The 22,960-nt window shown below is 39.9% G+C and overlaps 2 protein-coding genes across 3 annotated transcripts; one reads left to right on the top strand and one right to left on the bottom strand.

Moving 5' to 3' along the window:
* The first annotated feature begins 497 nt into the window (after positions 1 to 497).
* Positions 498 to 10,974, top strand: gipc3 (GIPC PDZ domain containing family, member 3). Its single transcript, XM_086224080.1, has 7 exons — positions 498 to 510; positions 1,347 to 1,681; positions 5,764 to 5,949; positions 6,329 to 6,509; positions 8,774 to 8,883; positions 9,654 to 9,735; positions 10,823 to 10,974. Exons 1-7 carry the CDS (start codon positions 498 to 500, stop codon positions 10,972 to 10,974), a joined length of 1,059 nt encoding a protein of 352 aa, XP_086080206.1.
* Positions 10,975 to 12,261: 1,287 nt separating this feature from the next.
* tbxa2r (thromboxane A2 receptor) lies at positions 12,262 to 20,981 on the bottom strand. Of its 2 annotated transcripts, XM_086223773.1 has the most exons (4): positions 20,695 to 20,981; positions 16,925 to 17,803; positions 14,882 to 15,015; positions 13,564 to 13,892 (listed from the first exon to the last, which is right to left on the bottom strand). In XM_086223773.1, the coding sequence occupies exons 2-4, from the start codon at positions 17,720 to 17,722 to the stop codon at positions 13,697 to 13,699; spliced, it is 1,128 nt and encodes a 375-aa protein (XP_086079899.1). In that variant the 5' UTR covers positions 17,723 to 17,803; positions 20,695 to 20,981; the 3' UTR covers positions 13,564 to 13,696. The 2 variants fall into 2 exon arrangements, with proteins under 2 accessions (XP_086079900.1, XP_086079899.1); XM_086223774.1 differs by lacking the exon at positions 14,882 to 15,015 and having other exon boundaries at positions 12,262 to 13,892.
* Between the last annotated feature and the right edge of the window lie 1,979 nt (positions 20,982 to 22,960).

Raw genomic sequence — 22,960 nt, 5'->3', positions numbered from 1 at the left:
AAAAAGAAGAAGAAAAAAAAGTATTTATTTCTATTTATGAAAAATGCCCTGCTTCAGTATCTGTTCTGGGTTGGCGTCACAAAAAAAACCCCATTTTTTTTCCACAATTTTATTTTTCATCTGAGTATCTTACCTACGAAAGGAATATGTTTCTATCTCCAAAATGAGGCCCACATGTGCCAGAGTTGGTAACAGCATCAACAACAGCGCATTCTTTTATTTTCACAGTTATACAATGATTGACATGTCGGTGAAAAATAGTCGAAACTATCGGTTGTCTCTGGTCTTCTTTTGGGGGGGGGGGGGGGGGGGGGGACATCACATGAGGGGAATACGTTGATCATATCACAGGTTTTTTTTGGGGGGGGTTGACTGACTGAATTATGTGCAAAAGGTGACCGTTTTGTTTTTGACTTGAAGCTCTGAGTCAGCTGACTTCTCTTTACAAAGCTTTCATTCTGTCTTATCTGCCTGAAATCAGATGAAGTATTTTGAAGATGATTGGGCAATGTAATACTGTACTACTGTAGTTCTCCTATTATCAGAAGTGCTAATTATGAATATTAAGTGCAGTTGGTGCTACATGAAGTTTCATTTCCAAAAGGTAATGTTTACTCCTTCATGTTAAACTGGAGCACATTTACATAATATCACATAATATCCACACAGGGAGTTTATTAATATGATATCACAAATGTCGTGTTAACTGTACACACTTTTACTAGAGAAGGAATCTGATATCCCACAATCCTTTTCAGTTTCAGAATCAACAGCCGCCTATGTGAGTGCAACACCTGTTTATCAGCCTGCAGTCTGTAGGGCCAAAAAGGTCAGTGCATCACCAAAGATTCACCCCAGCAACCGCATTTCATTCAATGAAGCCAGGAAAGGGGGGCACCTTAGTCCCTGGCCAAAGAGATCATCTTACCTGATACACTGGGACGCGGTCTTACCTTGTTTAGAAGTCATGTTTGTGGACGTGCTGGCTGTTTTCACACTTCAGGAGTGTTCACACATTAACACATACGTTCAGTATCTCTCACGCCTGGACAGATCTGAGGGATTCGAGTTTGAATCTTGTCATGATTGGAAGGAAACCTGTAGCTGATGTGTTTTGTTTGTGTTCTCTATTCGTGAGCTGCCAGAGGCTCAGGTGTAACGCACACAATCGTGAACTCAAAGGGTGTTGGGTTTCTAGCCGGCAGGGTCTGGCGGGCCTCTTGCAGCTACTGTTACCAGGCTACTCTCATCACTAATTCATCCCTGCTCTTCACCCCAAAGCTCTGGGTGGCTGCTTGGTGGGCTAAATAGAAGGAAGGACAGTGTTTCTCTCTCTGCCAGAACAGTGCACCACCAGGGTTCCCAGAGGAGGAGCGCACCTGAGCAGGGGCAGATGCAGAACGGGGAAGCTATGAGCCCGCAGGACTCCAAGGCAGGAGGGCCAGAGGCCTCAGAGGATCAGAGGGCCCATAGCCAGAATCAAGGGTGTGTGGAGCCCACAGCGCCACCGCTTCCACCACCTTCACCACCACCACCAGGACCACCAGAATACCCGAGACCAAGGCTAATCTTCCACACTCAGCTGGCCCATGGGAGTCCCACAGGCCGCATCCACGGATTCACCAACGTCAAGGAGCTGTACGCCAAGATTGCGGAAGTGTTTAACATCTCTCCCTCAGAGGTACAAAACTGGCAAAGTTCGCAAAACACGAGTGTCTGCTTGTCATTTTCTGTTAAAAAGATAAGATAAATAAGTTTTATGGCTTTATATTTGTGGTGTGGAGGGCCTGCTGGGTGTATAAGGTTTCCACTCAAGGCTGGTTTCCATGATGCAGGACTGAAGCCTCACGACTGTCAGCCAGAATCTTTAGACGTCTGCACCTTGACCAGGGTCAATAATTACCAGATAAAGTTCTGTGGCCAGCGATGGCGACATTATAAATTACCAAAGGAGCTGAGTTTGGATGTAACTAAAGCAGATTAAAAGATAGTGATTCCAATTTACAAAATATCATCCATCAAAGCAAAACTAAGTAGATTGCTTTTTTCTGATTTGCTGGTAATAAGTTGCACTCTCAAATTATTCTCCAAATTAAAATTGAGAAGTGGTTGATTTGTTTTTTGTTTTTACGTAAAATGATAATTCACCCAAAAAGTGTCATTTAGCTCTTAAAGACTCACTCTGTCTCTGTCTCAATTTTTTTTTTCCCCCCTTCATGACGTCTTGTTGACTCCTGAATCAGAAAACATCAGCCACGTATTTATAGCTCGAAGCTTATGGAAACTGAGAACTACAACAGTAAAATTGTCCAAAATGTATCTTTACAAACTCTCAAAGCATGACTGAGTTCAACTGAGAACGCAGGCCAGTCAGAGTCATTCATTCATGGTCGCACTAAAGCTGAAGGGTGGTAGTTATTTTTATTGTTGTTGTTTGAAACTCAGAATTGAAGTGTTTGTGGATTATTGAGCATGCAGCTAGGTAAAGAAGGCCTGGATTATACTGGGTGATGTAGTTGAGAGTTTGCAAACAGAGCTGCAATTGTTGCTTTCTCTATAAACTGAATTATCGGCTTTTTAAGGACAACTAACACGTTTTTCCTCCACTAGGGGGAAAAGTGATTTGTCATTTTACACCGGTATTGCTATTAATTTGTCTCAAACAGCTGGAGGGGATTTACTAAATTAGTTTTGGGAAGACTGCATGAAAGTTCTCTGTGTTTTTTTCCGGTAAATTATATACTTGCAGTAGCGGTAAAATGTACTGAACGAAACACACCGTAATACATAATTGAACATCTTGTTATCACTGCGGGTTAAATTTTAAAGATTAAAAAAAGAAGTCAGTTGAATGTGGAGTTTGGGATCATACCAACAAAATAAAAACATTTGAATCTTATATTCGAATTTAGATGATGATGAGCATACGAGCACTATTACTCAGCAGCAGAACAGTGAATATTCAGCACTTGCCTTATCTATAAAACCAATCAGTAGTATTATGAAGGCCACCGTGAAGGCTTTTACTATCTATATTACCAGAGACTTGAATGAACTGAACTGATACGGACCAGTTTACATTCCTCAGCTGATGATGACCTTGATGATCTTATCAGGAGAACCACTAGTCTGTCGGCTTGTGTCCTTGCAAATTATAAATTGTCATTCTAAAATGTTATAAACTATAATCCCTCACAAATTCTGCCCACACAAGCTTGACTTTTAATATCAAATTGTCACCGAGCACAAAGAATATTTGCATTTTCATCATTAACTGCGCCCAGTAAAAAATACATTTTCAACTGCTGGGAGAAGACACAACATTTTGGAGGTTGACTTTAAATAATAGTTTATCTAACATCTTCAGCAGACTGACAAGACCTTGAACTGCAGTCAGACGCTTAGATACAAGCCATTCTTTGAGGAATATTAGGCAATTATGTAGTGATAATGAACTGATCAGCAGTTTCCTTGACCTCTTGTGGACCCAGCAGCAGCAGCAGCAGCAGCAGCAGCAGCAGCAGCAGCACCAGCCTACAGTTACAGTAAAGCTATATGACAGACAAGACCTTGGACTGCAGTCAGACTCTTGTACTTGCCAAGAATATCACTGTGACTAACCGGAAGTCAGATAACAATTGACTTTCTTATCTTACATGTCTAGATAGCTACATTAAAAAAGAGAAGTCAGAGAAGAAGTTTGTGTATTGAGAAATGATTGTTGTATATCCACAAAAGGTTCAATCCCCCATTTAAAAAAAAAAACCCAGAAACAATATGCATAGTTGGTTTTGTTCCTTGAGTTTCCTATGCCATTTTCACAGCAGCCATTTTGACATCATGATTGCAGTGTCAACACAAAGGTGGATCTATGGAACATAGATTTTTCTGTGTTTTGCCCTTCCATCCACACGCAAACAGAGTTTCAGGTTGCCATAAGCGTAAGTGTTGGAAAAGATTTTGAAAAGTGACATTATTACTTCAATTTGTGAATGGGAATCATAGTTTAGAGGCAATGTGCATGCTCCATACTCCAAATCCAAGATGGCAGGCTACAGGTTGATTATGTCGATACAGTAGGCTACTGTTAGGTTTACTTGCGTGTTTACAAGGAAAACTGGCTTTACTTCATCATAATATTCCAGCGTAACACTGAGAGGTAACTCCACCTTGTCATCCGCCCAGACATATGAATCTTCTGTCTGTTCTGATTGTGCCGTTCTTGTGTTGTTTACAGTTGCTGATGCACTTTTATAGAAGCTTAACGCGCACGAGCATCGTCTTCTTCTCTGAAGTTTGACGGACACACTGATAACACATTACCGTCAAATACTGGCCTCGCAAACTTGTGTGGACGTTTCTAATCGTTTCTGCATTGTTGTGTGGATGGAATTTTTTTTTTTTTCAAGATCTTTCACGTGTGCAAGATTTCTTTTTTCGCAAACAAAATAAAATTATTCAAAAATATCTGTATATGTGTGGACAAATTCTTACTCCGGTGCAGCACAATACATTTTTAACAAGTACAACTGTGTTTGTTCTGCATTGACACGACAAAATGGCTTCTGTGGTACAAATCTTATTTTGATACCAGTAAAAACAAAGCAAAACAAGACTCACCTCAAACTTAGATTTTAAGATTAAAAAAATGTTGCCAACCTTCAGTGAAGTAGATGGATGTTTAACTGCACATATGTGTCTGCACAGCAAGCACCAAAGTAAAGCAGATTACATATTTTTTTTGTCAAAACCCGGCAAAAACAAAGCTAGATATAGTTTATAGGAAGTGATGCATGTCAAAACCAGCTGTTGCACATACATGACTAAATTTGAAGTGCATGCAAAATTATTAGAAAAGAATTTCTAATTAAATATGCAAAAAAAAAAAAATAGGTGGCATGGCTCAGAGGAAGAGTAGCCATCTAGCAACCGAAAGGTCACAGATTTGATCCTCACTTCCCCTGCTGACCATGTCGAAGTATCCTTGAGCAAGATACTGAACCCCTAATTACTCCTGATGGCCCTGCGACGGCCTGGTGACACATCCAGGTGAACCCTGCCTCTCACCCAAAGTCAGCTGGGATAGGCCCCGCGAACTTTAATGAATAATGATAAATGATGAATGAATGTAAATTGTTGCTCTGCCTTTAAAAACAGCTATTTTAAATCTGTATTTCTATCAGTTGTTTATCCATCCTAAATTTGTAACCCAAGATCATAATTTCCTCATTACCTTCTTTAAACAATGATTTATATCAGCACATCCATTACTCATAGCGTAATCTAAACAACTGCCTAAGTCAATTACTTTGGCTTTACCACCCCCTGCTGTTCAATCTGTATATAGCACAGCAGGAAATGTCCTGATGGTCTTTTCCTTGTACCTGAAAGGTTGAGGTAAACATAGTGACATCATATCACAAGATTACAGCCTTTTTCCACCTCTAATGTTGTCTGTATAATGTAAATAGACAATCAATTACTTTGTGTCCAATATGGCATAATGGATTTATTGGATAAAATGACCTGTTGTTTATAAATCCATTCATGGCTTTCATCAAAAAACAAGTTGAATCATTTTTTTTTGAGAATATTATATGTATTTTATATGAAAATGTAAAATATATAAAAACATAAAATGACATGGTAAGGTCTCTAAAATATTCTCAACTTCCATCTACATTATCAAAAGAGAAATAATGAAACATATAATTGGAGGAAAATTGGATTCTGGTCACCTTTGTTTCTATTTCTGCTCCTCAGATACTCTTCTGCACGCTCAACTCCCATAAAGTAGACATGCAGAAGCTGCTTGGGGGTCAGATCGGACTGGAGGACTTTATCTTTGCCCATGTTAGAGGGGAGACCAAGGAGGTGGAGGTGATAAAGACAGAGGACGCCCTGGGCCTCACCATCACAGACAACGGCGCTGGATATGCATTCATTAAGGTGAAATAGTGGGAGCGTAAAAACAGGCCGAAGGAGAGTGAGTGTTGCAAATCCCAGTTAACTGCTTTTTAGTAAAGGCAAAAATAAACAAGACGGTTTCCTGTTTCATGCACAGGCCCCCAGTGTCTGTAGCTCTTTCCTTTTAGTCCTGGTCAGTGTGTTTAAAAATGGAAACTGTATCTGTTAGACTCTCTTGTCAAGTGTCAAGTGCTTGGCAATCTGACAACATTTAGCAACTGAAAAATATGTTGTTGTTGTCGTTGTTTTTTTTAAGAAGTGTCCCAAAAAATATTTATCTACTGGATCTGATTCAAACTAAGCATCAGTTACGAGGCCACTACGTAAGCAACAACAATAATACCACTGTGTTTTCTGTCAGAGAATAAAAGAAGGCAGCACCATAGATCGACTGAAGACGGTATGCGTTGGTGACCACATCGAGGCCATCAATGACCTGAGCATTGTAGGCTGTCGGCACTACGAGGTGGCCAAGATGCTCAAGGAACAGCCGAGAGGGGTTCCCTTCACTCTCCGCCTGGTAGGACCCAAGAAGGCCTTTGGTAAGTAGAACATGAACAGATAAAGGAAGGGTGAGGAAAAGGAATAATAGAGAAATCACTGTTAAATTAAAAAAAAAGTATATGAAACAGGCATTAGCATGAAAAACAAGACAATGGATGTCGTGCATCCATTATGTGACTTATCCTGCTTATTCAATACGCTCACCTGTGTCTTAGCACAGACATTATTAGCCCCGCCCTGCTCTGGTCTCTTTTCCAGTCAGCTCCCCACGTGCTCTCATTTGCTCCCTCATTTTTGTTGCCCTCTTAATTCAGTTGTATTTTTGCCTTTTTGCTTCCTTTAGCGTTCTTCTGATCGTTTCTTTGGTTTGCCTGCTCTGTTTACACCTGTTAGGGCCCGTCGGTGTTGATCCTGGACTTCTGCTCGTGCTTCTGTTTGTGGTGAACTAAAGTTTCTCAGCACTCTTCCTGTCTGCCAGCTGCTGATACCTTGTGTCTGAGCGCCATGTCCCAACATTCTCTTTCTTTGCAGCTTTCTTTCTCTCTTCTTTCTGGGTTTTGATGTTTCAGGGAACAGTAGCAAACAGCTGCTTACGTTTGGTTAGAGAAATTAATTTTCAGTTTCAATCATGCACATAAGGAAAATTAGACTTTTGTAAACTGGATACTGAAAAGCACGCATCTGCATGAAGAAAAGACCTAAAAAAATCAATATGGGAAATCCCTCCAAAAACTAGGACACTCACATGTGTTTGGACTTGCTCTGCGCTGGCCTTGCCAGTGCCTGGGGACAAGGAGACTCCATATTTATTTTGACAAAGTATTACTGCAGTTTACTTAAAGGTTAGAGAGCAGGGCCTGGGGACAACTGACCCTATTACAAACATGTCAGCAACCCTGCTTGTGGATGCTCTTTGATGTAACACATTACTTGGCACCTAATATAATATTCACCTCCCAACAAAAAAATCAGTTTTAAATGACTACTGCCCTTCAATTTTACCAAGGAAACTGATTCCAACCAAAACCTGCTAAAACCAGTTCAGACCACTTGACCAGCCCACAGAACGTCTCCATTATCGCATTTAAAGTTGAAATTAGTCACACAGATCTCGCAGGAACAAAAACTGAAAACAACATTGAGTTCCCCGGAGGCTCACCCTGAACTTAACCTTAACTTAACTGTTAGATGAGTAACACCGACCTTAACCCCGTGAACAAACTGAGTTTGAGTGCACGATCAAAAACACGTTGCCTTGATGCGATCAGAAGAGACTCACACACAAACACACACAGTGTGAGAGAAACTGTAAATATTTGATCCAGTTGTACTTGCTGTACTCCCTGCAGCTAGAGAGAAACTGACTGAGAGCCACTTTCAAGCCATTTATCTTCCAGGAAAAAGGCTGTGGAAGAGGTAAAGTGACTAGTTCTTGAACAAGAAAAGACGAGTCATAAAAGATTTACTAATACTGGGTGACATCAGCTGCGTAGCGCCTTTCCGTGACAACTCCTTCAACCTTGTGAACCTTTTTCCCCGGTGTAGACCACACCACGAGGGTGCCTTTTTCCCCTTTTCCTTTCCAATAAGTGTTTTTTTTTGTCAAATGTCATGATAAGAGCTTTATTTATTGCACTGAATTAATTTACACGGAAAGACTTTAAGAGGCAACCTGTTATGAAAGACCCAAGCCTATTGCCTCTTAAACTTGCCTATAAGACAGGAAGCTTGATTCATGGACTGCTAACTTCCTCAGTACTTTGGAACATATTGGAACCCTTCCCACTGTTCCTAACACAATAACATTTTTGATAAGCTGATCGTCTGTCTGTCCCATTCTTGTAAACAGTGTTTTTTCAAAGCTCAAGATCTCATATCTAACCATGACATGACATTACGCACAAATGGCTACCGGTAATCGCATAAAATAATAAAAAGATGACATCTTGCATCCAAATGCTCAAAGGTAAGGTAGGTTATCATAAAATTTGGAGGGGGGAGGGGAGCTGTTTACTGTAGGAAGATGTGAGTTTTTGTTTTCTTGCTTTTCTTGCCGCACAGCAATTTATGGACAACTGATGTTAAAAAGGACAATAATGACTACAAAGACAAAAAGAAGTGTTCCACCTGCAGACTGTTAAATATCAAACGGGTCCACTGGAAAAGACTGTAGAGCAAAAACCCCAGACAAAAACACCACACACATAAATCCAACACTTTGTCTTAACCCGCATATCTGTGTGTGTGTGTGTGTGTGTGTGTGTGTGTGTGTGTGTCTGTGTCTGTGTCTGTGTGTGGTCAGACATGATTGGAATGAGGACCAGAGCACCAAAATCTAACGAGGGCAAGATGGTCAATGGAAAGGAGACTTTGCGTCTTCGTTCTAAGGGTGCTGCTACAGTTCAGGAAGTGGTGAGTTTTACATACACTTCAGAACAATGGCTATTCAACATTGTGATGTATACAGAGGTTCACACGCCACAGGTGCACACGCACACACATGCTTCCATTAACTCAGAGGATATTACAGATACTTCCATTAATTTCCTGTAGTCAAGTTTACACCCTCGTATCTTTCAATTTATGTCATTCTCACAAAATCCAGGAGCAAAACATCCATCCCACTTCTTGGAAGTTTGCACTCACCAACACAAACAAAGTGATTAGTACTTCCTCTACTTTAATTTAGCATGTTTCACATCACCTTGAACTGTGATAAGTAAAACAAGACCTTGGAGGTTGAGAAGGTTGAAATATTTTTAAAAGTGCATTTTAAAGTGTCTTTCTGATGTATCGTGTGTGTAACAGTAAGGAATTAAGGATGGGAGGAATTTCCTTGGAATGCTGAAAAGTGGAACTGTCCAAAGTGTGATTTAACATAACATGGTGACAGCCATTAGTTTTCTACGTGCTGCTAAAAGTTGAAGTTTGATTGATGGGTGGAAGTCACGATATCTTTGGTAAATCTGATGGTAAATTGCTTCATATTTTGTTATTACTTATTATCATTATTTTATAATTAACTCATTTAGAACAGGCAAACTAGCAAACATTGAAGGTTCCTATCATCCATGAACTTATATACTTATATGATATATTTTATAAGTGACATAGAAAAGCGCTAACCGTCTCGTACATGAACCCTAACCCTAACCCCAGCACTGCGGTTTCTCCTGTTCCAGCAGAATGAGTTTGAAGAACGGGCCACCATGAAGGTGGACGATCTGCTGGAGAGCTACATGGGCATCAGAGATTTAGAGCTCGGTAAGAACACCCACGATCAACCCCGCACCCACATTTGGCTGAAGGGGAGTGAGACTTTGTTGAATGGATGTTCATTTGAAAGCTGAAAATTCAGCTTCGTTTACTGCTTAGATGCTTGTTACGTCTCAAGATCCAAGCTCTCCTTAAGTATAGGCTTCAGTGGAAAATTCTCTGTGATGCCTCACCTTCCTGTGAACTGGGATAGTCATTGTTGCAGACACAAACTCAAGGACCCCTCGGAGAATAGAAAAGATCCCAAACCATCTTGATTGAGTCTCCAGGGGGCTGCTTTGTGTTCCTGTTTCTTTTTGGAATCTATGGTTTATCTACTGATGTAGTTTTGTCGTTAAAATCGACTTGAACTGTTAACTCTCTGCATTTTTGGGATTGTTGACAACCCCTGGGGTTATTCATGCACGGTTATATAAATTCCTCCTTCCTTAGTTCTCCCATTTTGTTGTTCATTTGAGCACACATTCTACAGACTGATTGATGTCTCAAAAACGCAAAGTAGGAAGAGCACATGTTATAAATTGCAGTCTGCCTCCGTGTTACAGTAGCTTTCCCATGCGGTCCAAGTTTAGTCTGCACATGAACTGTCCTCATGACCTCATGTCCAAGCAAACTACAATAAGGTTGGCCGATCCGTGCCAGGGGACACACAAATCAAAGAATCTGGACTTTGGGTCCAAGTCTATGTAATGTCAAACCTTTGCGGCTCCACCCAAAGCAGCGCTGCTGACCACATTTGTTCCACCTAATGTCTTCGTTCTTTCTTTAGTTTCCTGTCTGCTGGTGTTCCTTGGAATAATCTGAAACGTGTGAAAGACCCATATGGGCTCACTTAGAAAGGCAAAGCGGTTTCTGCATTTGGTTGTTTACATCTCCAATAAAATGAGTCACTGCTTTTTGTTTTTTTTTTAACCCTGTCTGATTCTCAACTGGTCTTCTGCTTGAAAATGATGCTTGGAAAATATGTTAAGTGGTATATTTTGGGACATGTATGACCACAAGAAAGAAATGATGTCCCTCACTCGAACAGGCAGCGCATGTTGATTTAAAGTTGTGTGTCCCTTCTTCTGTGCAGCAACCACCATCGTGGAAGCAGGCAAAGACAAGAAGAACCCTGATGACTTTGCAGAGGCCTTGGACTCTGTCCTGGGAGATTTTGCTTTTCCAGATGTGTTTTTGTTTGATGTCTGGGGAGCTATTGGAGATGTCAAGAATGGCAGAATCTAGATTATTAGTCGAGAGAGAGAGAGAGAGAGAGAGAGAGAGAGAGAGAGAGAGAGAGAGAGAGAGAGCTCTAGTCCCTAGTACATCCAACAATAAAAAAAGTGTAAAAGTATTTTAATGTTTTCTCTCAGTTCTTGCATATATGTTTAAGTTATGCATGCATTTTTAATTAATGCAACAATTTATTTATTTTAAAACAATGGCAGGGACTCACATTAAAGCAAATATTTGATTTCTTAATGTTTAACTGAGATTTTCATAAAATGTATATCATTAACATAAATAAAAAGAGAAAACAATGGATTTGAACTGGATCATTCATCTACTATGGATGTATTTCGTTTCCGATCTTGTTGAGAATGAGGTCAAATGAGTCATAGTCCTATATATACTGATGTATTTCTGCCTCTTTATTACTATTTTGAAAACTATATTTTATTGATTTGAAAATTAAAGTTGTCTCATCCCAGACTCTTTAAGATAATTATATGAAAGATGTGTAGGTAATCTGACAGGAAATGGTTCAAAGTGCAAATAAAAAAATAAAGAAATAAAATGCGTTAGCCATCTTGGGATCCCTGAGGTTAGGTAAATTATTTCCCAGTGATGAAAGGCAAAATTTGCGGATCAAAGCTGGATGTCTGCATGGTTAATTTATTACAAAAGAGTGAAAAACAATAACACAAATAAGAATTTGCAAAAAAGTTTTAAGTTTTAGTTTGAATTAAATACTCATAAAAGCCAAATTTACTGGAAACTTGGAATTAAATCAGGGAACGTTTCCCAGTTGTCACATCATGACAGTTAACAGGAACCCGACCTTAAAATGTCCTGATGTTCAAAGCACATAAACTAGCTGGTTTGCATGTGAACAGCTTGTGTTGTTGCTGACTGATATCGTAACCTATTTTCTTCAGTATCTCACGTCTGCCATGAGCTCTTAGGAGACTTTGCTGCTTTATTTCAAAGACAGAATGTAAATACATATCGTTCATTGTGCTGCAGTATCATACATTTTGATGTGTTGCGCTCCAGAATTATAAAGATGAAATGCAAATCAAGCGTTTGACTCAACTCTCCTCATTCTTGCAAAAAGGACTCTCAATTGTATCAGTATTTCTCTGATAGTGATGTTTTGCGTTGACACTTTGTATAGCACCTCTTTGTGAACGTGTGTGACACATTTCGTATGTTTAAGCTGTAATAAAATGACTGAAATCATTATTTTGATGAACTCCTGTGTACAGAACAGAAAAGCCAGTTTCATTTTCCATTTTCTGCATTCACAGATTCTTTATTTATTGACAGTCACATCTTTTTTTTCAAAACACATTTAACAGTTATACTTCATTTTCACTGCCTGATACTGATACTGATTACTGCTTACGTCTCTTGAATGACCACTAATTGGTCGAGTGATTTATCCAGGAAGAGTTGCGTACTGATATTGATGATAATAGTGCTGTAAAAAGCTATGTGTCAGTCTCTGCAATAACATAACAGTTTAGCAAATACTTTGTGGTGAAACCGGCCATATTATCAATCTGATTTTTGAATAATGCAGCAATGACATTCACCCATAATCCCCGCTGACTTTTATCATAAACTCCCTCTCAGCTTAACTTGAAGTTTTAGTTAAACATTTTGGAGATTCTGAGATTCTCTGGAGGCAGAAAGAATAGATTTTCTGACTCTGCATTGAGTGAAAGAGATACCAGAGTGGGGAGCTGATATTGTGGTTCAGACTGAAATGTCCAATTTAATATCCTGTGTTTTTGTTACTGGAAAGCAATGCTTATTCTTATTCCAATTACGTTTGAATGTTTCTGCCTCCTGAGGACATCTACATCTAAGAAATACTACCTCAAACACAAAATATACACTTGCACTGTCCCCAGGTGAAAATATTAGAATTACATTACTGCTTTCTGACTCTTCACTTGACTAATAAAACAAAGGTAATCCTGTTTTTAAAGTGTTAAAGCACCCAAAATGAATCTTTATACAAGCTACGGCGCAGCACACACTTACACTTCATAACTTTAATTTTCTTCGTAAGATTCTTTGGTCTAGATTGTACTTACATGTTAACATGCACATATTAAGGTTCAAGCAGGACAAATGATTACAATTTAGAAAGTTGCTGAGATGTGTTTTGCTCAAAATCTGAACACATAGAAGCGGATCATCTATCTATCTATCTATCTATCTATCTATCTATCTATCTATCTCTCTCTCTCTCTGAGTTTTACAATGCATCTGAGCAAAGTTTGCATGTACTTAAAAGGCAAAATATCCCCCTACAGTGAAATATATCTGTGAAACAATCCCGTGAATGACCCAAGATGGCTAAAACAACATTCTTAGTACTGATGTCATGAAAGCACTTATAAAAGTAGTACAAGTCAAAAGAACACTCTTAGATAGTTTAAAATCTGTTTTCGTGCAAAGCATAGAAAGGATTGTTTAATATTAGGTAATAAATCCTTCCAAGTGTGTGTTCAGTTCCTGCTGTGTGTATCTTCCTCTCCTTGTCAATTAACAATTTAGAGAAACAAACACAAACACATATAATGATGTCAGCTCTCCAAAAATACTCATGTAAGCAGTCAAGGAGATGGAGGAGGTGGCACCGAGGTAATGTGTGCTTTTTCTTTCTCGACTGTTTCATGTGAGTCCAGGCTGGTCTCAAATGACGGGCGTGTGAACCTGTGAATGGTGTTCCTTACAGACGGGTACAGGGATCCAAAGGAACCTCTGGACCAGTCGATACGGGGGTAGATTCTCTGTAAAACTGCTCGTCGAAACAGGATGTATACCCAGGGGTCCAGGATCTGGTTGAAGGAGGCAAAGCGTAGCCAAAGCAGAAGGTATTTGATACGGAGAGGCCCACCGGACAGCACAGTTTGTAAGATAAAGACCTGAAGGAGGAGAGAGGAAGGCACACAAAGAAAGAAATAGTGGTGGGGGAAGGTGTTGATGAATGTATTTTGATTATTGAGGTGTGAGAGAAAGTCAAAGAGTTGCAAGGGAAGAAAATTATAGTTAAAATAAGTGGAAATGAAGGAGCAGAAACAGGGAATGAGGGGAGAAAAGATTGCGTTGGTTACTATTTCAAAAACACATGGACACACATACAGTATGTTTCCACTCAGGGGAGAAAGAACTTTTAATGGTAATGTTAATCAAAGAGTCTTTCATGGGGTTATTGACTTATTTATGAGACGATCAACTGTCGACGTGCCCTGTCAAAACTTTATAGTGTCACAGTTGCATGTAAGTACAGTATTAAATCAGTTTTAGTCAGACAAATGTTTCTTAAATGCAGAGGTGCTGCAGACCCACAGCAACATTTTTCCAGAGTTCAACTTAAGTTTAGAATCATTTCTTCAACCTAATTAATAGCAGTGATAGCCACGCTCTACCCAGCTGGCAACCAGGCTATTCTGAGCTCTGAGCAGAGTAGATGATTCACTGCAGATAAATCCCTTTTTCTTTTTTTTTCCTTTATTCAAGCAAGCCTATGCAATTTATTTGAACTCTGCATCTGAGAAAGCTTTTAGAAAAAAAGCAATGTTGAGTGATCATGTGAAACTGACTGTTAGTTTTAAGAGAGACGTGTTTATATAAAATGACATGAAGTGGAATGAAAGTTTACACAGCAGCAGAAATTCCAAGATGGGATAAAGGCTGCACTGTGAAATGATACTGTGAGTCTGTGGACTGGAAGCTGTGAGGACGTGTAAACTGTGATGCACTAATGAGCTAATCGATGGTGTGGTTTGAGTGGCGGGGGGGGGGGGGGATTAAGAAGCCAGCCATCCGCAGCAAGTTGTTAAGGTGACCATGAAGAAGTTATGATATTAAAACCTTTCATGTTTTTGTTTTTGTTTTTTAACTCTTTACTCGCCTTATTCTGGACACCTGACACATGATGTATATCCAGGGGTCAAATATCTGATTGCAGGTGGCCATTCGCACGTAGAACAAAACAGTTTCAGCATTTACAGGAACAGCAGCCACAGCGCTCATCAGAATATACATCTGTGCAGGGCGTCACATAACTCAGGTTAGACAAAGCTGCAGGGAAAATATTTGCTCCAGTCAGGGGACCAAAACATGGCTGTTCTTTAGTTTGAGCTGCTAATAATACTGGTAACTACCAACAAAGAAGTTACAAAGATACAGAATATGAACAATTGGACCCCGATTGCAGGTTATCTGTTATCAAATATTTTGTGGGATAAGTTGAAATGAAATTACTTTTATTAACTTTTGGAGGTGATGTGGATCATGCTGTTATCCTGCTATTAGCCAGGCTTTCGGAAATCATCTTTATCACATTCAGGGTTTGGGAGCATATTTTGATTAAAATTATTGAGGCCATGCCTTTTAATTAGAAACATTTGCTCCCGGAGATGATACGGATCATTTTCTGGATTCTGTTTTCTTTTATGAATAAATTTTGATGACACTGTGTTCGTATTCCGTATGTGGCCTCCTCTGAAAGCTTTCTAGTTTTCACTGTCATATCACCGATGAAATGCATCACTGTTATCTAAAAGGTGCTGTGACACAAAAGTTGGACACTCAGGGATTTCGAGTTTAGTCCTTTTTAACCACACAATGTCCTTTCTCATCAGCTGACCTGAGGCACAGTGGGGTTTTAAAGGAGCTCTCCACCGTAATTACTGAGAAAACTGTTTTGTTTTTTTTCACCACTGATCCTCCATCCCTCAGGCAGCCTGGGAATGAACACGCCTACTACACGACTGCAGGACGTTTACAATGTCCGCAGTTTGGGTGTAATCTCCTCTTTGTAGCCCTGCTGTGATGTTATCAGCCCTGGTGTTTGCGTTGATGAGAAAAAGCTACTTGAGGAAAAATTCAAGTGGAAAAAGTACAGTTTTCCTTTTATGGCTCTGCTTTTCCTTGAGCAAATGTCAACTTGGACATTAAAGGGCTCTGTGATGATCAGAGGATCTCTCAGATCATCTAGTTAGGAGGCCTGCATTGCTAAGGAGAAATGAAGCATGTAGAGGGGAAACTGAGAAAGGGAGCGAAGGACCTTGTGATGCCTCTTTAAGGTTCAAACGGTTGTCAGGCAGCACTGATACGAAAAAAAAAGCTGCTGTGAATGTATTGAAGGGGCAGGATGGAGAGCTTTCAGATACCTGAGCAACACTTGAGCTCAAACACAAGTCTGTGGACTGTTGTTCCACAAATGATCAAAAATGATTTTACTGATTAATACAGTCAAATGACTGCAACATTGATGCTACAGATGAACTGAGCAGGTATTATCGCCTGGAACTAAAGGGCTCCGACTCATCTAAGGGTCTTATTGACACACGTGACTGTTTCAGTTTCAGGGGCTCACACTCAGTGGTTGAAACAGGCTTCTTGGAAAGAGTACTTTTGGAAAGTATTTTATTCTCAAACAAATTCTTTTATGGGTGGATGGAGGAGGTCTAAGGAGTTTAGCCTTCATCAACCTATTTTGAAGTATTTCATTAGAAATGGTTGATAGAAAAATAGCCTTAAATTACACCTTAACCTGCTTAAGGTGTTTTTTTTATCTTCTTTTGAAAATACATTTTGAATTAACCCTGATGTTGCAACTCTTACTCAAGTGACTGGCCAAACACTGTTTGTGTCCAAAACATCATAATGCCTTCTTCTTCCACTCTGTTTGGTCCAGCCATGTGTGGTGCTGCCTATCCTACCGTCTTGCGATGAAAGTACATATTGCATTGCGTAATTTATTCACTCAAAACCTGCCTTATTTTGTTTTGTTTTTTTGCAACAGTTCCCAATTTCCATTAAAATTGACAATTAAAATTAAATACAAAGACTCTTCAAATGAGTAAAATGTTTAAATATTAAAGCTACTGAATGCCAAATACGAAACTTGCTAACACAAAGGTAACGAGCAGACATAGATCGAACTCACCAGGAGGGGGCACCAGCAGATAGAAGCGATGACCATGATCAGAATGAGCTGCACCATCATTTCCACTTCATGATCTCTTCGCCGTTGGGACCTGTCCTGTCCGCAGCACACCTTTATCAGAGTCACGATGCTGACGGTGTTCAAGAAAAATGACACAGTGATGCTCATCAGCCCGACCAGTGAGAAGATGAGGGAGAAGGCCAGGTCTTTTCCTTTTGGGCTGATGTTGAAAAAGCACCAGGACCCAGGCATCTGCATGTGGTAGCTCCCAACACCAGTCAGAGGCAGCAACGCTATGCAGCCGGCGAAAAACCACACCATCAACACCATGGAAACTGTTCGCCTTTTAGACATACTGGTGGAGCGAGCAAATGGGCAGTTGATGCCGGTGAAGCGTTCCACAGCCATCGCAGCACCCAGCAGCAGTGGGCACAGTCCGTAGAAGACCATGGACATGCCCATGAAGTTGCAGAAATGACATTTTGGGTCTAACTGGCGCCAATTAAAGTGCGTGACATGAAAGGAGACCACAATACAGCCTGTAACCAGAAGTCCCATGAAGTCCGTGACCACGAGTCCTCCTAGAAATATTAGGAAGAAGGAGCGCGAGCGGCTGTTTGTCTGCCGGAAAGACTTGAGGAGAACGACAAAGGCAATGAGATTGGAGGTGAGACCCAAAGCACTGAAGACGGATGAGAAGTAAGCTGATGCAATAGAGGGGAAGGACTCAAATGGAGGGGTGTTAATGGAGTAGCAGACTGGTGTGTCGTTAGCTTGTGACAAGGCAGAGTCATTCATGGTGTCCAGCAGGTGATTTCAGATGAATCAGATATGGATGGGTGATACCAGTATGAGGAATGTCATTTTTTTCTCTTCAACCTTGAAAACAAAAAGAGAAAATTGGATTTTTATACGTTAGACTTTTGGTTTTCAGCCAGGGGATAGAACCGTGAAAACACAAATAAAACAGGCTTGCTTGATTCTAAATGGTATTAACAAAAAACAACAACAACAACAACAAGTCATTCATTCATCGTCTTCCGCTTATTTCTGACTATTAAGGGTCGCGGGGGGGCTGGAGCCTATCCCAGCATCTACGGGTGAGAGGCAGGGTTCACCCTGGACAGGTCGCCAGTCCATCGCAGGGCCAACATACAGAGACAGACAACCATTCACACTCACACTCATACCTACGGTCAATTTAGAGTATCAATCAGCCTCGTCCCCTCTTGATGTCTTTGGACGGTGGGAGGAAGCCGGAATACCAGGAGAGAACCCACGCAGGTACGGGGAGAACATGGAGACTCCACACAGAAAAATCCCGTGCCCGAGCCGGGACTTCAACCCGGAACCTTCTTGCTGTGAGGCCACAGTGCTGACAACTGCACCACCGTGCAGCCCCACAACAAGAAGTAGTTTGCGTAAATTATTTCAACATTACTGCCACTGAAAATTGGTTTCTGTCTACCTATAAATTTTCTGTAATTGCTGATTCCTGAAGCTGATAATTAGACTCACACACACACACACACATCACACTATGTGGCTTGAATCTCAGAATGATTATTGTTAATGCGATCTTATTTCACATTATTTTCATCTGCTAAGACTGTATTCATTTCTCATTTCCCAGAAACATAACAAAGTTAAAAACAAATATGAGAGAGGGACGGAGGATGACGTAGACCAAAGAGTACTGGCATATCATGGCAGGAAATACAGTCCATGTGAGTAGCACTGACAGTGACAGGAAATAAACACAGTCGGTCCATGATATGGCTCCAAAATACACAGGCTACTGATCCCAGACTGCACTTCAAGCCAACTGAAATCAAATATGGGACATTAATCATTGTTCTGTATCAATACGTTGCTGTTGGTATTTTTCATATCATACGGCTATCTTTTTAAAACAAGCTTGGGACATGAACATAAACGTCAGAAAATACAATCGAAAATGCTCTCTATGACTGACTTTGCTTTGGAACAGCAATATAATCCTTTTGCTTACAGTCAAAATAAAAGTTAATCATGCTAAAAGATACAGTTCCTACAGGAATTAGCCTCCTGAGAACATTCTCTTTTCATCTGTCTTATTCATGCAGCCCAGTAATAATATCTGGTGTCGATTAGTAGTAACTGGGTCACACGGCATGAAAACAATTGAAAAGAGTCACAATTTATATTTCTCAGATAAGATAAAGATAAAATGTGCCGCTGCTTTTAGATTCAAGTTTCTAGTTTCGTTCTACTCACGTTATGAATATGTATATCATCCTCAGGTCCTTCAAAACCTTACAGCAGTTTTATTGTAAAGCAGGGGTGAAAAACAACAACTCTTTAGATAGAAACGTGCGCTTTCCTGTGGACAAGCCCGATCCTCCAGACTACAAACACTGGCTAATTTCTTACGAATAAAAACACAATGTTGTAAAACTTGTTTGTATTACAAAAAGTCCCTTCTTAATAAATATCTGATACAAATGTTACTTCTTTTTTAGTCTGGTACTAAGAGTGGGACGACTTTTAGTAGAAACATGATAATGTACATCTTTCTTGAGTAGTAAAGATGTGAGGCGATTAACTCGTTCATGTTGTGAATGTTGGCATCCCAACATGAACGATACAACAAACTGTTGCCCTTTTTTATTTTGTCTGTTGTGGCGGAAAACTCAGGATGTGATGTGGAGTCAGAGGAAATCTGAGTTCCGCTCAGGGATAACACGACCATTATCAGATCCTACAGCCTCTTAGACAATTCCACCAGGAGGGACACAGAGCTCAACCCCAAGTTGTCTCAGACCCTGAAAACCTTTTAAGCCATTACCTTAAAGTGCCTATTAGCATAGAATCAATACGTCAACATCATGTTCATAATTGCTTCAAACAGGCATGAAAATGGTTTCCTAGTCATTTAGGGAAACCATAGAAACTCTAACAGAGACCCTCCGGTAATGGGATACATAAGAGCTACGGATGTAAATTAGCAACTGCGCTAAGTCTGGCATCTTAACATTGAAGCTACTGCTGATTTGTTGGTTCATGTTTACTTTCCTATTTCAATAATGTCAATAAATAAATGAATGTTGGACAGGCGTGTAGAGTGAGGGGGATGTGTTCCCTGACTTCTGGCGCTCTTGTTAAACCATTTTCAGCCTTGGCCTTCATTTTAATCTCAACTAATCACCTTTGAAGTCTCGTGGCTACATGTTTCATTTGTGAAGCTTCTGCAAAATCTAAAATATACCCCAATGTTCCTGCTACAGTATCTAACATTTAAAGACCTTTTAAACCACAATGATACATACTTAGTAATAACAAAGTCATTAGTTGCGTATTTACTTTAATTCTATGCAAAAGTATACGCTCATATGTTTCTAATTAACAGATGTCTTTCTCCAAAACATCTGTAAAAGAAAGTCTGAAATTTCAGTTCCTGAATGATTTCATGAGACAATTTCAAAGGGGGTTTTGTGAAGTGAAGTGCAGTTTCTGAGCTCGGCAAAATTTATTACAGATTGATAGCAAAATACCAAATAAGAAAGATGTGATATGCAATGAATTTTCAACTGACATATACGGGCTAATGTAAATAAAGTCCATTGTTACATTAGTTTAAATACTTAGAACATTTTTCTTTTTGAATATAAAAATCAATTTCAAGTATCATGTCAGCTTTAATTTTTTTCCTCCATGTGGCTATCAAGTGTCAACATTATTTATGAAAAGCTACTGTTTAATGTATTTATAAGGAATACACAAGATCTTACCATTACAGGGGTGCATTCAAGCTGACTCTCAGTGGGAAAGTCTGCGCTCTTCCATCCATATGACGGCTGACTCTTTTAATAAAAATGGTGAAAACACCAGCAGTGATCATACAAGGAAGTGGAGAAACGTGTCAGGTACATCCATGCCTGTCTTCAGGGGAAAAAATGTCCCACATAAACTCCTACAGTCTCAACAGTAACCCCTGTACATCTCTGATGCCTTTCCCCTGCTGTCACCTCTGTTGCGGCTCCACAGATACTCCTATCTCCCCTCCAGTCATACTTCCTTTAGCTGTCTACAAGAGGACACGGGGAGGAGCTATAGCAACACACCACTTTAGGCAGGAGAACAAAGTTATACAAAGAAGTTTTAAAGCATCAAGGCGGAGTTTGAGAGCAGTTCAGTGTACATTTTTCTAATTTTAAACTTTATATTCTGTTGTAATTTGAGAATAGACGTGAAGGGGTAGGTGAGATTAACAGATACAAATAAGGATAAAAGGAGCCACACTTGTCGACACACAAATAATAATTAAGGCAAATGAGACACAAGTAGTTCTAATTTTCTGTTTCTGTGCATAACATTGGTGGAAAAGCAGAAACTACAACCATATTTGAAACATTGTGGGAGAGGCATTTTGTGAAATCAGCAAATATTTTCAGGTTTTAATGTGGATCAGGCTCTTTTTCTGCAGCGTAGTTTGCTCAACTCCTACATATGCAGTCCAGATGTGGAACTTAACTGTCAGAAGCAAACGCCTTCAAACTTAAGTAATTCAGAAGTGTGTCGATCCAATCACAACCCTGTCAAGTTCAAGACTTCAAGTTTTGGACCCTCTAGTTTATATTACTGATGGTTTAGTTTTGTTGTTTTTGTGTGTTTCTTGTTTTACACGAGTGTGTTTCCAGGTTCTGTTTCTACCTGCGGTTTTGTTCTGTCCAATCAGTTCCCGTTTTATTTTTGAAGGTCTTCCCTCCTGCGCTTTTGTGTGATTCTCATGTCCTTTCTTTGTCAATTTCCCGCCTTTTTCAGGTAATCGCCTGTATCTTGTCAGTCAATCAGTCCTCATCAGTCACAGCCCTGCTCCTGGTGTTTGCTGCTCAATCAGCTCCCTCCCTGCCCTCGAGTCTCCCACCTGTTTCTTGTTGTGCGATCTGCTCAGTGTGTATTGTATTTTGGGATTTCTGTGTCAGTCGTGGTTGGCATGTCTGTTTTGTCTCTGTTTTCCTTTGCCGTTCCCCCAGTGTTGTTTGCCTCCTAGAGAAAATCTCATCCTCATCAAGTCCTGCCTTTCTTCCCGTCTGCGTTTAGGTTCTCCTTCACTGCGCTTCATGACAGACAAAATGCAGTAGGATTAATGATAGAAAATGGAATGCAGCTGCAGCTAATTTCTTGGCAGCGGCTAAAGTAGGCTAGATGTACCCATATGTGGTATGCAACTGAAGCAAAGAAACTACTGCTACTTGAAATTTATGTTGGCATAAGTTTACTCCTAAATGGATTGTTTGAACATGGGAAGCACAGTGGTGCAGTGGTGAGCACTGTCGCCTCACAGCAAGAAGATTACGGGTTCGATCCCCGGCTTGGGCACGGGATCTTTCTGTGTGGAGTTTACATGTTCTCCCTGTGTGAATGGTTGTCTGTCTCTATGTGCTGGCCCTGTGATGGATTGGTGACCTGTTCTGGGTCAGGAAAGTAGATTATGTTTCTGATTCTGAAATTGCAATGTCGCACAATTTTAATTTATATCATTATGCCAATATTTTACTCAAACTGCAGTTTACTAAATTGAGGAAAGACCATTTGGTAACTTTTGGCAGAATGATATACATGATACAGCAAAGCCCACCCAGAGAAAAGATGGGTATTTATCTCTTTGTATATATATTATATATGTATGTGTATATATATATATATATATATATATATATATATATATTAAAAGAAAATGGAAATAATATATATTAATGTGTGTGTCGACGTGTGCGGGTTCACAGATCTGTCGTCTATAGTCATGTGGTGCCCATGGGTGCTAGACAATAATCTTTTGTATTTTGTATCTGTTAATCTCACCTACCCCTTCACATCTATCCTCAAATTACAGCAGAGTAGAAAGTTTAAAATGAGAAAAATGTACACTGAACTGCTCGTAAACTCCGCCTTGATGCTTTAAAACTTCTTTGTATAACTTTGTTCTCCTGCCTAAAGTCGTGTGTCGTGTGTGTGTATATGTGTGTGTATATATATATATATATATATATATAT

The sequence above is a fragment of the Aulostomus chinensis genome, chromosome 14 (genome assembly GCF_037954235.1).
Source record: "Aulostomus chinensis isolate RoL2024-O1b breed Wild chromosome 14, RoL_Achi_v1.0, whole genome shotgun sequence".
NCBI lineage: Eukaryota > Metazoa > Chordata > Actinopteri > Syngnathiformes > Aulostomidae > Aulostomus > Aulostomus chinensis.
Note: the sequence above shows the minus strand (reverse complement) of the source record. Positions and strands in the feature narration are given on the sequence as shown.